This window comes from Falco cherrug, chromosome 5, assembly GCF_023634085.1.
Source record: "Falco cherrug isolate bFalChe1 chromosome 5, bFalChe1.pri, whole genome shotgun sequence".
Taxonomy (NCBI): Eukaryota; Metazoa; Chordata; class Aves; order Falconiformes; family Falconidae; genus Falco; species Falco cherrug.
The window spans coordinates 62,945,743-62,960,981 of record NC_073701.1 but is presented as its reverse complement, the minus strand read 5'-3'; the positions used below and the strand labels follow the sequence as shown (position 1 = coordinate 62,960,981).

Sequence of the window (15,239 nt, the reverse complement as noted above, 5' to 3'; positions counted from 1 at the left end):
TGGAGTCTGCTCTTTTTCTGGACGTTGACCCTGTCCATGTCATGCTGCCAGGAAGCATGAACTACAACCCACCTTGTTTCTTGATCTCCTGTCAGCAAAGTTCAAACCACTCCAGGATCACTCAACATCTCCTTCTCAGCCAGGGTGGCCAAAGAGGTTCTTTCAAGAGGTAGTTTGGCTCCTTTGATTACCTTCACACTGCCCATTTGAGATGTCCCAGAGCATCCTGTCTCACCCTCAGCTGTTCCACTAGAAGGCCAAGGTCTCCTAAAGGCTTGATGTCATGTCTACCAGCCCTGTGTGTGCAGGTCAAATGCTGTGGCATTCCTAAGACTGCACCAGCAGACTGTGCTTGTGCAACTGATTTACATCCACGGACTATGGTGGGAAACCTGACACCCTGCTCACTCCTGTGATCTAGACACCTGAAGTCGTGTGCCTGCCTTTGAAGGCCACCATGTCTTCCCATCACCAAGGGTGCCTGGGGCTTTGCCTGATCCAGCAGAACTCAGCCATAACCTTCCCCTCACCAACCCAAAGATAAATCAGGAAAATAAAGCAGGGAAAGGGTACGACAGGGAATACCCCAGCTTCTGGTAGATCCATGACTTACATCCGTGATCTTGGGGTTGGTGCATTTGCCCTTGGTGCTGGACAACTCCAGCCACTGGCTGTCCTGGGCTGGGCAGTGCTGCTTCAGCGTGCACTGGTTTTGTCCCTCGCACCAGCCGCACTCGAAGTCTGGGTCAGCTTTCAGGCAGAGTCCACAGCTGTCCCGCATGGCCCCGCACTTGTACAGGTGAACTGCAGGGACAGGAAAACAGAGAGGACCTGAGAGATGCAGACAGCATGGGAGAGTGGTGGGATGTCAGAGGGCAGAATGAGGAGTGAAAGAGGGGAAGTTTTTATGGGCTGCTCATCCCAGAGGCAGGATGGGAACTCTCCAGGGGGGTGAATAATGGGGTGTGAGGGGGAAGTGTTTACATCCTTCTTGAAATAAATAGCACTTGTCAAAATTCAAACCCCTTGAAAGATATGTTTGGAAGCTGACAGCAGAAGGAAGGATGCTGCGCTCAGTAAGATGAGGGTTTACAAGCAGGCGGCTGGGGGGAAAGGTGCTTGGGCAGTGACTCAGCCTCAGTCCTTTCCTTCTTCAGAGACTTTCTGAATGTCATGTGATGCCACCTATAACCAGTCTCAGCCTCAGCACTTCATCCTAAAATGATTTTCTAGACCTGGTCTACCCACAGCTTAAACCTGGGGATTTTTCTGATGTGAAACTACCCAGAACTGGGCGTCAAGGTGATGCCACTCAGGTTACTCAGGTTTCCCCCTTAACAGAAATCCTAAGAGATAATAGTAAATCCACAATGCTTCACTATGAGGCTGTATCCAGGGATTCACAATCAGCCTTTCCTCCTTCTTCTGCTCCAGAAATTCAGTCTGTTTTACACTTTGAAGTACTAAGTTGAACCTCCTCTAATAAAGAGAGCAATGGTTAATGCTTAGCTACATCTTGGATTGCTAAGTGATTAGAGGAAGGCAAAGCTTTTTTTCTAAATAAAGCCTAAAAACATTGCAGTCCTCCTACAAAATAAGATCATATTATTTATCCTTATTATACAGATGTGTAAACTGAGGCCTGGGTTGCACAGGTAGGAGACTGATAAAAATTCTCCTCCCTGAAGGTGAAGACGACAGACTTGAGGCTTTCAGGCTTGCTTTTTCCTGTATTTGTGGGCATGTTGGTGAATTTCTTTATAAGATGGGGGATTTTGCCTTTGTGCTACTGTTTTGCTGGGTCAGTAGGTGACTAAAGTCTTGTTTGTGGTTATTACTATACACAGTCCTAAAGCCCAAAGGCTTTGGATATGTGTGCTGAAAAGCTCTGGCTGGCTCTTCATACTTGCACCCCAGAAGTCAGCAAGCATTGACCAATGCAAAGAAAAGCCCGGAAACTTATTATTTCTTCATGTTAGGTGCAAGACAAGTTTGCAAAACGGCTGTCAATCACAGTGTGCTACAGGCTTCCTGGGATAAAGCCCTTTCCTTAATTTTCTGTTGGATTTCCTCAGATTTGCTGAGTTGCTCTGCTTGCAGTGCTCTTAGTGAGTACCTCTGCTGCCATGTGATGCCAGCTATGAAAGCAGTGGCATCTTGGTTGTGTACCCAAGTGCCACTGCACTTAGAAAGGCACTGGGTCTAATCCTGCCTCTGCCTCTCCCTCTCAGTTTTCCAGAGAAGAAGGTCTGCTTGTTTGCAGCACTGTGCAAAGCCCTGCCTGGGTTTTGTGTTTGCCTGTAGCCACTACATTTATGCTAGTAAATAAAGCTGTGTCCTTGGGAGCGTGTGGTATGCCTCCATCTGCTATACCCATGTACATACTCCTAAGCTCTCCTCCTGACCTGAAATATGATGGTGTCATCCAAACTACTCATGCGAGAGAGCCACCAGCCAGTGCCACTTCCTAGGTTTTTCCTAGTCATTACTTACAACCTTTAGGGTTCAAATAACCCAAGAACTTGTAAGGGACTGTGCTAGAGGCTAAGCACCACAGATGTTTCTTGAGTTCATCCCCTGGTCTGGTTTACATTGCCAGCACAGACATGCCTAAAGACACAATCATCATGATTATGAAACTGATTTTACCCCTACATCACCCAGCACAGCTCAGTACTGCCCAAAAAGGGTTCACACTCATTGTATGGACCATGTTGTATCAGCAACACTTGGGCTATATATAATGGTAACAGAAAACTAAGCAGGACTGGGGGAAGCGCCCAAACCCTGACCTCCAACCCACGCTGGTAAAGACCAGCACAGCCTCTGGCACTGTTTGGGCCCATGAAAAGTAGCACTGTCCTGGCAATGCCTTGGCACAGCTTGGAGAGCAGGAGAGAGGGCAGACAGCTTCAATATGGAGAGAGGTTGGCAGTGTGAACGTAGGCTATGCCACACTGCTGGATGCCAGGGCTGGACAAGGGTCTCCAGCCTGTGGTGTTTGCTGAGCGGATTTAACCTTCAAGAGCTGTGGGTTAGGGGAGGACAGTGCAGGATCTTTTGCATTTGGCCTGGCTATTCTAACCCACCAGTTATTTGAGCCAGCAGAGAAAGACATCACAGAGGTAGGGGCAGGAGGAGAAGGTCAGGAAAGGGTCATGCCATGGGAGAAGAGCTGCCTTCTGTATTGCTTTCCAGCTTCAATGTGGCATTGGTGGAAACCTCACCCATCACCCCTCAGCACGAGGCAGTGTGTGAAATGGTGTGAAAGAAGCATGGGAGTACCTGATGGGGAGAGGTGGAATGGGAGAAGGTGTGGAGTGTGTCCAAGAAAAGCAAAGGTAAAGTGAGAGAGATAGAAACTTCTGAGAGGTGGTGATGGGAGAAGGAGAGAGTCTGCAGGTCTGGGCTGTACAGGGAGAGCAGCCGAGAGGAGAGGCTGCCTGGGGGAAAGTCTTCAGGTTCCCTGAGGCTGATGGACAAGAAGGAAGAAGATGTGAATGGGCTGTCCATCTCCAGAAAAAACACCTGCCTCAGGGCTGTGGCTGGACGTGCAATATCCCTCTGTGAGAGGCACATCAATCCTGTGCTGTTGGTGGTAATTAAATGGAGCCAGGCTCTAGGCAGGAGGTGGTTTTCGGTCCTTTGCTATTATCATTTTATTTTGTTCACAATTTTCCCACTGAGGAACTACAGCCTTTCTCCTCCCCCTCTCCCTTCCCCTGTTCATTACTACATCGCCTCTGCACAGACCGTGCCGATCTCCTGGCATGTTAACTTGAAGAGCATCACTGCGGGAGGAATAAAGAGGGGGGGGGAAAGCTAGAGAAGGAGGGGTATAAAAACAAAACACAAAATTGTGGGGAGAAGCCGGAGGCAAAGATGATGCAGGAAGCAACACAAGTGGGAGGGAGAGTCATATTTCTCCAGTGCAAAGAGAGAAGTGCGTGTGTGTGTAACACATAGCACACAAAAACCTGGTAATTTGCAGAGTGCAGAGAACAAGTAAGCACCAGACAGCATGGGGAGATGGTGCTGCCTTTGTTAAGTGCAGGGAGCTATGCGGCCCGTTGCTAAGGTTACCGCTTCCAAGGACAAGTTGAAATAACTCTTTACCTTTGTTCTGTGCTGGGTTGTCAATGTTGAAATTCCCATTCCAGACAACCGTCAGTTCCACCGGCAGGCTGTTAATCTCCATCCCTTCATACGAATACTAGAAATAGGAGAGGAAAAACAAAAAGAAAAACCAAACCCAGACTTACATGGTGCCCAGAGGTAGGGAGGGGATGGGAGAAGGCAAAAGGTAGTGCTGCAAGTTGCGAACAAGAGAAATTAAGCTGCCAGCTATCTCCCTAATCACAATTACATGCCACAAAAGCCATAGGATGCTCTCAGAGTCTTGGCTCTCAAGAGAGCAAGCCATGCCCCTCACAATAGCCTACTTAGCTGTTATGTCAATGTTCCATGATTTAAGTGTATTTGCATGTGCTGGGGTTTATCTTCGAAATCCACCTTCTAGTTGTTGTGCACAGCTCTGAAAAATATTTTGCCAACTCTTGGGTGCACTTTTAAGGTGTACATTATGCATTGTAAGTCTACCATCCATATGTACCTCTGCTGAGTATTCTGATGCTGAGCTTGTATGTAAGGTTACCTACATTAGTGATATTTTGAAGAACTCTTGGAAGCTGAGTGAGGTCTCAGGAAGCAGGGAACAGTCATGTCATGGAAATATCTTTAAAAAATGGAAAATGGAAGTTCTGTGTAATTATAGACCTGTCAGCCTAACTTGACTTCCCAGAAAGAAAGTACATCGAATTATTAAACAATCAATTTATAAGCACCTGCAAGATGATAAGGTGATAAAAATCAGCCAGCATAGATTTGTCAAGAACAAATTGTGTCAACCCAATCTAATTTCCTTTTTTGACAGGCTTAATGGCTTTGTGGATAAAGGAAAGGCAGCAGATGTGATTTATCTTGATTTCGGTAGAGTATTTGCTACTGTCCTACAGGAGATTCCCATAAACAAACTAAGGAAATAATGATCTAAAAGAAACCACCATAAGGTATATGCAAAAGCTGCCAACCCCTCCCCCCCCCCCCAAAAAAAACCCCAAAACCACAATCAACAAAACAAAGTCAAATAGTTCAATGTCAGGCTGGGAGGGTGTTTCAAATCGAGTAGCGTCCTGGGTCTGGCACTATTCAGTATTTTTACTACTAACTTGGATGACAAACCACAGATATCATGAATGACACTGTTCTGGAAGAGGGTGCAAGCACATTCAAAAGCAGGGTTAAGAATTCAAAAGAAACTTGACAAATTGTAGAACCAAGCCAAAATCAACAAGGCAAAATTCAATACAGGCATGTACTGACTGTTCTTCAGTAGGAAAAATCAATGCAAAAAAATACAAAGTTGGAGTGACTGGCCAGTGCTGCAGGAAAGGGTCTGGGGACTGGTGAAGATCACAAACAGATTGTGAAACAACACTGCCATATTGCTGCCAAAATCCAAGCAAATCTCAGTTGGGGATATCCTAGATAGAGTTTGTTACATAGGTAAGCCCCAGGAGGCAATTATTTTTTCCTACTCAGAACCAGAAAGGCTTCAGCTGGCGTAGGGGGTATCCAGTTTCCAGTAAATATGTATTAGGAAAGCCAGAGAAATCTTCTGAGAGAGTTGGACAGACTTAAACAAACACTTGTCAGGCACAGTCAAGGTACACAGAGCTGGCCTTAACAAAGGAAATGGCAGCTGATCTCTGGAGGCCCTCTCAGCTTGGACAGCTCTCTGACACAGTGCTGCTCAGTGTATTTTTTCAGCTAGATTTTGGTTTATCACAAGCCAGTTCACACAGGGTTCACCCGGTTGTCCATCAGATCCCATTGCCCACCTCCATCAACAGCTTCCATCCAACACTTCACAAAAGGCAAAAAGCCTCTTATAAGGGGAGAGGAGATAGTTGCTTAAAGGGCAGAATGGGAACATGTCTGCTACGGTTACTGACCACTGTGCACATCAGTATTTATCCTCCTGAGATCAGGAATCTCCCACTGCACTGGGATCTATAGCAGGACAAACTCCTACTTCTAAAGAAAAAGATGTTTTCCCCACTACAAGGCTAAATGTAATTCAGTAAGCGGCCTGGTTTGGTTGGGCATGTCTTAGAGACCACTAAAGAGTTCCCCATCACTTAAAGTTTCAGCATGGTTTTCCACAGAGATGCCAAAGCTCTGAGCCTTTAGAGGTAGATTTTTCTGTATCTGTTAATTGCCATGTAATTGCAGAGTAAATCGTATATGGTGATTTCTGTCCATTACGGCAGAGTACTAGTTGCACGATAATTTCTCTTTGGACAAACTAAACACAATTAGGCACTAATCTGCAAGGCCCTGTGATTACAATCTAGTTGTAGGGTATTTATGGGTATAAGCTTTGTGGTTACCATGGAAGTAAAGAGCAGCTGCAGGTTAGCAGAGTCCTTTGCAATAGCGCTGTACCCGACAGTCTCATTCAGTATTAGCATTTTTATGACACTTTTTGGTGACACTGCCAGCAAGATGCAAGATGATGCAGAGCCGCTTGGACTCACAACACTGGCTTTTCACAGTTTTTTGGAGCTATGAGCAAGGATGGGGAGACATGAGTGGGAAGGAAAATGTCTGAAAAGTAGAGAATAATTAATTTTCTGCCACTCAGGAGCTTTCCAAATGCCTGCTTTGCACAGCACTTGCAAATGCTGATTGGGAGTGGGAAAGAACATGTATACAGAACCACCGGTCACCCTTACGTCAGACACTGAGTCTGTAGGTGCCTGAGAAAGCGCTACTTTCTGCCTCAGCAGAGCCTTATGTGCATGTGTTGGGATTTAGCTGTTAGCAAACCTAGACAGGGCTGCCAAGGGACAGGCAGCTGCAGTCCCCCAGAGCCTTTCATCCCACTGAGAATCCAAGCACCAGCAGCAGGAGGCCAGCTGGGATTTTAGATCTAGATCTGTCTGCAGCACCAGGGGCAAACACATATTAGACTTGTTAACTCAGCAGACTTGATCCAGAACTGGAAATGGATGCAAGGGAATAAACAAGGGGATCCCCATGGAAGAGCTCCAAGGATGAAGCCAGCTGGGGGCTGGAACGAGGATGCTCACGCTGCCATGCCTGGCCTGCTCAGACAGCTTGTGGGCTGCACAGCAGTGAAACAGAGCAATTTGCAACATAACAGTGAGTAAATGCTCCATCCTCTTCAGACCACAGGAGCTGCTAACTCGTTGTGACCCCTGTTCAAAGCCCACTGAACTTAATAGGAGTCTTTGAAAAGGATTTGCTCAGCTGTAACAATAAGATGGAAATATGTTTCAGAGAAGAAAAAAGGGATAGTGTATCGATCTCCAGGACAGCAGAGCTTCCTGGATACTCTTGATAAGAGCATTCATACTATTAGGGCTTGTGTATATACGTTGCCTTGTACAACTTTCTCCAGCACAGGCAGAACTGCTCAAAAGGCATAAATCTGACCTCTGAATCTGCCAAATCTGGATTCCCACCATACAAATCAAATCAAAGCAGAAAATTACAGGCAATTTAGAGGCCCAAACTGAGAAAGAGAAGCTGCCTTTCCGGAAAGGCAGACTGGCTCCCATCAGGAAATGCCAAAGATCTGTTAGAAGGAGCTGTTGTAATTCACATGAACAACACAGCGTGTTTTGAACTCCCAAGTACCAGTTCTTTGTCTCTTAAGCTTTTTGCTAGTATCAGATACTCCTGCAACACAGGCTGAGCCCATCACATCACTTGGCCATTTTGCTGTGGCATTAGCAGTTTAACATATTACACGTAAGCTACTGTAAACATGTTGATTGTTTGTCTCATGGAAGCTCACAATCCTCGGACTGAGAGGATGGCTGCAAAATCACAGCTAGCAGCTCTACAACAGCTATGGAAATATTAGACCCCTTCATGGAAAAATATTTTGCCTTTCAGAAATCTGCAAATTCCTGTCTCTTTTGGGCATCCAGTTACTACAGGCACCCTACATTAGAGGAACTCAGCTTCACAGATCTCTGTGAATTTGCGGTTTGTGCAAATCCATCGCCATGCTTGACCTCTTGCTGCATCCTGCTGGAATGCTGTATCGCTGGGTAAAGTTCTTTGGTAGTTTGGCTTGGGCACGCTGAGGACAATAAACCAAGAGTGGTTACATGGTATTTCCCCCTTGTATCTTAAGCATGTACAATAGACATCTGCAGACAAACAGCATTTTAGCAGTATTTTAGTGTTAGCCTGTTTTCCCTTACACCAATTTTGTGATTAGAGCTTGGAACTGGGAACTGATTCCTGCACCTGGCTCTGTCACTAACTCTGTGTGATCCTGGGCAAATCATTTAATCCCTCTTTGCACCAATTTTCCAGCCATAAACTATAGGCAGAAAACTTCTTGCCCACAGTCATCCCGCCTCTTTGGACTTTTTGTTTCCCAGAGCTAGGACTGAATTTTTATGTCTAGGTATCACCCAGGACAATAGAGCCCACAACATGACTGGGGTTTCTCTGTGCTATCTGAATGTAGATAAACAATAATGATGCATCATAATAATTGAGAAGTGGATGCACAACTAACAGCCCCGTGCTTGTCTTCCTTTGGCTGCCCATAAGCATGTTTTCCCACAAGTTCTGTGAATAGCTGCTGACTTTTTCCCAGCAGTGTTTCTTGTATGGGTTTTCCTAGAACTCCTCCCGCTGCATGAGCCACACCACAAAGTCAAATGGCACTGAGATCTCTTGCTCAAGTGTAATGGTGTGACAAATACAACATATTTGCTTTTCTTATTCCTAGGTTACACAGCATTTTCAGCTGTACTATCTCAGGTCTCATGGCACACAGACCTGCGAAGGACTCAAGGCAAATTATCAGCAGGGATTTTGCTGCTAGAAATCAGTGTCTGCTGCCTCTGTGTGCCAAAGTTTGGCAATGGGTAGGCTCATACTGAGCAAGAACATGAGTTTTGTCACTGAAGCAGGTAAGAGCAATGGTCATGGCATGGTCAGTTCGGTCATTTCTCACCCATCTCCCAACATCTCACCCTGTTCCTCATGCCAAAGGCTGCTAATATTGGGATGATTGCAAGTACTGGGTCTCCCACTGTTTCCCACTGGGGAGATTGCTCCCTGCTCTGGTAGATCTAGCAATTTCAGCCATTCCTCCTGACATTTTTACTTATTTATTTATATGCCTCTTTGGCTCTCCTCCTTTTCATTTCCTCCCATCACTCTGTGTCCAGACTGTCGGCAGAGCTATCATAAGTGCAATAAGGAATGGCAGTAGGGTCTCTCTGAGCGATAATTGCATGCCTTGGGTGGTGTGATGGAGGACAAAGCCCAGAGCTGAGAGTCTCAAACCACTTGACAAGAACAATAATTGTCCCGAAGCATGCTGCCTGCAGTGACTTATTGCCGTTATCAAATGAAATATCTCCAGGAAAGACAGGGGGAGAGACCGAGCTGGCTGCTGATGGGACCGAGCACCTAGGCACTGTCAGTGTTGGATATGACATTACTGACACACTGTCAGATAGGCTGGTCCCACCTGGGTGTTCTTATAGCATCCTTTAACTGAAGTTGGAGACACTTGGAAAAGTGCCTGCTCAAAAATGGTTCTGATCCCTGGTTAAAATCTTGAAGGACCAGGCAGTGGAAAGCAAGAATTAAGTTTTTTTCCTGCTTTCACACAGGATCGTATCAGAAAAAAGCCTGCATTTTGCAGAAGTTATTATGCAAGAGCTGAATTTGAGCTCATCGATGCCTAGTGTGTGATGGGAGGGGGTAGATCTTGAGGCTTATGAAGGAAAACAAGCCAAGAAAGATTGCTTAGTCTAGCATGCACCACCAACAGAAAGATCTGCTGGCAGGATAGCATCCCTTCAGGGACACACCATCACAACACATCCTCCCACCCTCCTTTGGACCTTCTCCAAGCCTGCAATGCAGGTGCTACATGCAGTGTCTCATCCAGCAACTCTGCTGAGGGGGCTGATTCAATTTGCAAACAAGCTCATATGGCTGTTTCTAAAACCAGGTGACCCTCGGAGCACAGGCTCATTGTATTGCAGTGGCTCCAGACAGAATGCTAGTTCTGGCAGGGAAGGAAATAATCATGATGGAGACATATCTACAGCACTCCTTCCCTATTGTCTGTGTCCTCTGCCACCTGCTCAAACAGAGCTGAGGCTTCTCTGTTCCTTTTTTGTACCTGTGTGACTGTTTCTTTCTTTCATCTGGCTCTCCTTTCCACATCTCTTTCTTTCAATGTCTGGCAAATTCAGAGCAACAATGAAATAACATTTTTCAGGGAAAAAAAAAAAAGAAAAGAAAAAGAAACTCAAATCAGAGAGTCAAAGTGCCTTCAAAAAAAAGGGAAGAAAAGAGAAGGAAAGAGAAGGGAAAAGAGAGAGAAAGCAGAAAACAGGATAGAAACAAGTTGCATATATTCCAAAATAAGCTCTCTCCCTGAAAAAGGGAGAGGTTCACCTGAGCCAGCACCAAACATAGGATGGACATCTTACAGACACCACACAGCAGCAGGGTCATGAAGTGTCTTGGCATTAGCCCGAGACAGCCCTGCTACCCTGGCGCAGCTCAGGAGTGGCCTTCAGTGCTCCAGCTTATGAAAACAAACATTAAAATGACAACAGTGCTGTCACAACGCTCAGGCATCCCATGAGCAAATGCATCTGGGATGATTCATCAGAGCCCACTTCTCTGGCCCTAGGCACTAGCAGCTTCTTGGGGCATGCAGGTACTATGGGAATAGTAACCACTACCTCTCAAAACCAGGCTCATTTATTAGATACCACAACTTGGATGCTGAGAGGAACCCCTCAGGACTACAGAGGCAGTCAGTCCCCTGCTCAGCCCAACTATGCTTAAAACCAGCCAGAGGTAATTCATGTTGATGCTTATGTGTGCCAGAGAATTCATGACTCTAAAGGGTGGTTGCTGTCTTCCCTGTTAAGACTCTTTGGACAGATACATAGACTCTGCCTGTCGCAGCACAATCAAAACTAGCTGTCTGCACAAGGCTTTGACCATCACATACCAGGTTAACTTCAATAAGTAGTTAGCACACCTTGCCCCTGCACAGCTACAAGTGGAGATACCTTCAACAAGCACATAAATGCCAGCAAGAATACCACCAGGCCAAGGAGCAGCAGCAGTGGCAGGAGCCGCCCGTGGCACCACACCGCTCCCGCGCCTTCTCCCAGCACAGCCATCACCACTGTCCAGCCGGACCTGCTCTGGACCTGCCACCACTGCGGGCTGCTGCCATATCAGGCCATACACTCCACCACTACTGCCTGTTACCCTCAGTCTCTTGGCTCCACGGTGGTCAGGCTTCCTTCTCTTTGATCCCAACAGCTCACCTTTACTGGTGTCTGATCTGGATCTCCAGGCTTTTGCCACCTATCTCAATGTGATCTGGATGGCAGGCTATCCCTGCCTACGTTGGGCACCACCGTCACCGCTCAAAGCTTCAAATATCCCCTGGAACAGCCATTATTGCTGTCACTGCTCATTACACTCAGTCCATAATCTGAAGGTCGTGAGTTTGTGCCTCACACAGGGAATCAATTGTCACAGCACTAACAAGCTATCAAGCTGCAACAAGGCTTTTACCATCCCATCCCAGGTTAACTTCAATAAGTAGCTCCCATGCCTTGCCCCAGCACGGCCACCAATCCCCCACAAATTTTCAACAGTTCATCTACTGCCCGTGCTGTTTCTTCAGCCTCTTCAGGCCAGTCCACCCTGCTTCTTGCCTCTGCTGCATCCTTCTCCTTATCTCTCCTCCACCCAGGGCACTCTCTCCCCTCCCTCTGCTTCTTCCAGGTCTCTCTTCATCCAGAGCTCCTCTTCCATCCCCCTCAGAGCTATTTAACTACTTAGCAGGAACCAGCCACAGCTGCACCTTACCCACATCAGCCAACCCACCGCCCCTGAAGCCAGCCCACAGCTGTATATTATCAATGATAATTAACCCAGCTTCATTCCTCTACATCTCCTCTACATCTGCCCAGGTTCATAGCCTTTTAGCCACAGACTTTCACCATTGTAAAAGATTTTATTTTGATTTTTTAAAGTGTAGTGCCCTGTTAACTTCTCAAGCCACCCATTTCTGTGAAACTTCAAACCTGGATTCTCACAGGCTGCTAACCAGTAATGAAAGTCAGCGGGAGGGAGGGGGACTAAGAACAAACACAAGAATTTCATTGGGAAGTTACTTGTTTGCTACAGATCATAAAATGTGTGAACTGCCTATAACCTTCAGCACGCTGCTTAATACAGCAGAATATGTTGTGACGGATTTTAACAAGCGCTGCCCGGCGTGGAGTGGCAGATCTGCAGTGAAGTGGCTAAAGCCTGTAATTAGCTCTTTCACTAATAAATCATCTCACAGTAGCAACAATGACTCAAATGCATGTCTTGGAGACACGAGTCTTGTGGAGAAACCTCAGGAGAAGCGGAGACCACCATTGCACCTATGCACAGCTCCTGGCAGATGCCCTCAAAACTGGCATTGCTGTGGTGACAGCTCCATTGTGACTCAGACAGGCTCCCTGGGAGTTACTACTGGTCCTGCACTGCATATTGGGAAGTGGAGGTGGGCCAAGGTAAGGAGACTAGCCAAAGGTCACACGGTGAATCAGTGGCTGGAGGAAGGTTTGACTCAAGCCTTCAGCATCTCACCCTTCTTTTGACCCATTACATGCTGGCATCTGTGAGACTGTTTATATGGGTTTTTATATGGCCCATCGCCAAAACACCATATAATAACCTTAACTCTCAATGTTGACATGAACGCCTGTCCCTTTTGAATGCACACAAGGATGTGGCACTGTGAGGATATGGGCAGGTTAAGCTGGTAATAAAGCCTATAGGTCATGGCTAAGGTGCTCCATACAGCTAAATGCTGGGATCCAAGGGTAAAAGCAACTACTGGGTGGTGACACCAGCCAGCCTAAAGAGCAAAAAGGGCAGTCTGCAAGCTACCAACCAGCCTTTCCTTGACTGTGACTGGAATCAGGTAGGCAATAAGGTAAAAAGGGCTGCAACACAACCCCAGGTCCCATTGGGACAGCGCTATAGGCACTCCCAGTCCTCCTTGCACCACTCCCAAGCACACAGGGTTGGCTCACCGAGGTGTTCTGGCACTGCACGCTGGAGCTGTTGAACCTCAGGGCAGGCACGCGCTGCTCGTTGCCCTGGATGTTCAAGATGCACTCGTAGCCTCGCTGGCCCGACTGTGGCTGGGGCAGGTTCTTGGCCTTCAGCGTGATTGGCTTGACCACTTCCACGGGCACCAGGATCTTCTCTGCCTGCAGCAGCTGGGGACAGTCCTAAGGAAAGAGAAGACAACATGCCAAGTCAGCACATGTGTTTCCCAGCTGCAGGTGGAGTCCTCTGATGCTTCTCACTTCACGCTTCACTTCAACAGATTACAAAGCCTTTGCATCTCCCAGGGCCTCAACATATTACAAGGGTATTCAAGGAGCATTACCAGGAAGGCTCAGATAGGTGAGGAAGGATTTCTTTTACAGACCATCCTTTCCTATCTCCCTTATTTGCACTACAGACTTTCAACCTTCAGCATCCAAGGAAGCTACCTCTGGTGCTTTTTAATACCTGTTCTGTTAATCAGGTAGTGGGAAAGCAATTGTGTTGCACACAGGGACTTAGCCCAGCCACAATGCCATGACCTAAGAAGGGAATAAAGCAAAAATCTGAGTATAATTCCTTGCCTCCTCAACAGCCAACACATCATTATACAAAAGGCACAGCTCCAGCCAGCTTCAGCAAGACATGTTGTAAGCTACAGACTCTGAGCTGTTAAAAAGAGTTTGTTTTGGCTTAGGAGAGGACAGAATATTTATTACAGATGGATCCAGCTCCCAAGAAACAACTGTTGCACAGTGTGTAGAGATCTCTTGGAAAGCTTGCCACCGTTTCACCAAAGGAGCAATGCTAAGCGGATGTTACTAATCCAGTGCCTCTTGGTGGGTCCCTCGCACAGGTAGAGGTCTGGGCACCCAAAGCTGCAATGCAGAAGGCTGTATTCAAACTCTCATTAATTTGCACAGCTTTAGTTAAGAGTAGCAAAGCACTGCTTCTTCATAGTACAATTAGACAAGTGCAAGCTGTCAAATTCATGTATTCTAGGAAGCTATCAGCTCTTTAGGAAATTACTGCAGAATTCGCCTGGCTAATCCAAGGCAGTTTGATGTAAAATGGGATCCCTTAAAAAACCCACTGCAACAGGCTACAAAACATAAGCATACCATATGTACAGACCACACTGTCTTGATCATTTGTGAGTGCCTGGCTGTCCCCTCTTTTAATTCTTTTCAGGTCCTAAATGCCAGAAGAAAGGCTGTTCCTCTCTTTTTTTTTTCTTCTCTGAGTTGTGTTTAGCACACTGCCTGCTCTCTGTAGAGCACCATGTTATCATGACAGTGCACCTGCCCTGTCCAGTCCAGAGAGCAACAGCATTTCGGTCTGTCCTGCCCAACATTAAGGCCAGGTCCAGTCAGTGCAAGCAGAGACAGGGAACTTACATAAAGAGGTGTAAACTTAATCTGTAGGTGTGGGCAAGGGACAGCAGGGGGGAAATGACTAATCCAGGGCTGAAAAGTAGTGAAAGGGATTGAAAGGCTCTAAAGTGGAATTTATGGCTTATGAAAGCCTGGGAGCTTGTTAGAGCAGATGGTAGAAGCATCTTACTGAAGCAAATAGCTTAGGAAGATAAAGAAATGGATTAGACGTGTAACATCTGCAGTTACACCAACCAGGAATAGAATTACAAGAGCCATCAATCATCACCCTGTGGGTGTGAGCTGATCCATGGCCTGAGGCAGGAAGAAAACCCAGTAACCACCCATCATGTTGCTGCAGTGAAGTCCAGAAGCCTTCCTCAGCCTCCAAAGAGGGTCTGTCTGTCCTAGTGGGGATGCCAGACTGAAAAGTCCTTTGAGGCTACATGATTTCTCATCTGCACTTATAGGGTGATGCTAATGGTGTAAGTACTCAACAGCTGCTGATAGACTTCAGCTGGACTTGCCCAGACTAGCACTCAAACCAGGACAGCCAAGCACATGGTCACTGGAGCTGGAGGGAGGTAAACTATCTTGGGTTTGGTGGCCATTTGCCTGGGCTAATCCATCACAAGACCTACTTTAATATCT

General features: G+C 46.7%; 1 protein-coding gene across 2 annotated transcripts in view; it reads right to left on the bottom strand.

Moving 5' to 3' along the window:
- PLXNA4 (plexin A4) overlaps window positions 1–15,239 on the bottom strand; it is a 455,375-nt gene that overhangs the window by 77,118 nt on the left and 363,018 nt on the right. For both annotated transcript variants that reach the window (XM_005436737.3, XM_027801749.2), the window contains exons 10-12: window positions 13,197–13,397; window positions 4,117–4,213; window positions 614–804 (exon numbers count right to left, since the gene is read on the bottom strand). In XM_005436737.3, the coding sequence (XP_005436794.1) occupies window positions 614–804; window positions 4,117–4,213; window positions 13,197–13,397 (489 nt within the window). The remainder of the gene's footprint in view (window positions 1–613; window positions 805–4,116; window positions 4,214–13,196; window positions 13,398–15,239) is intronic.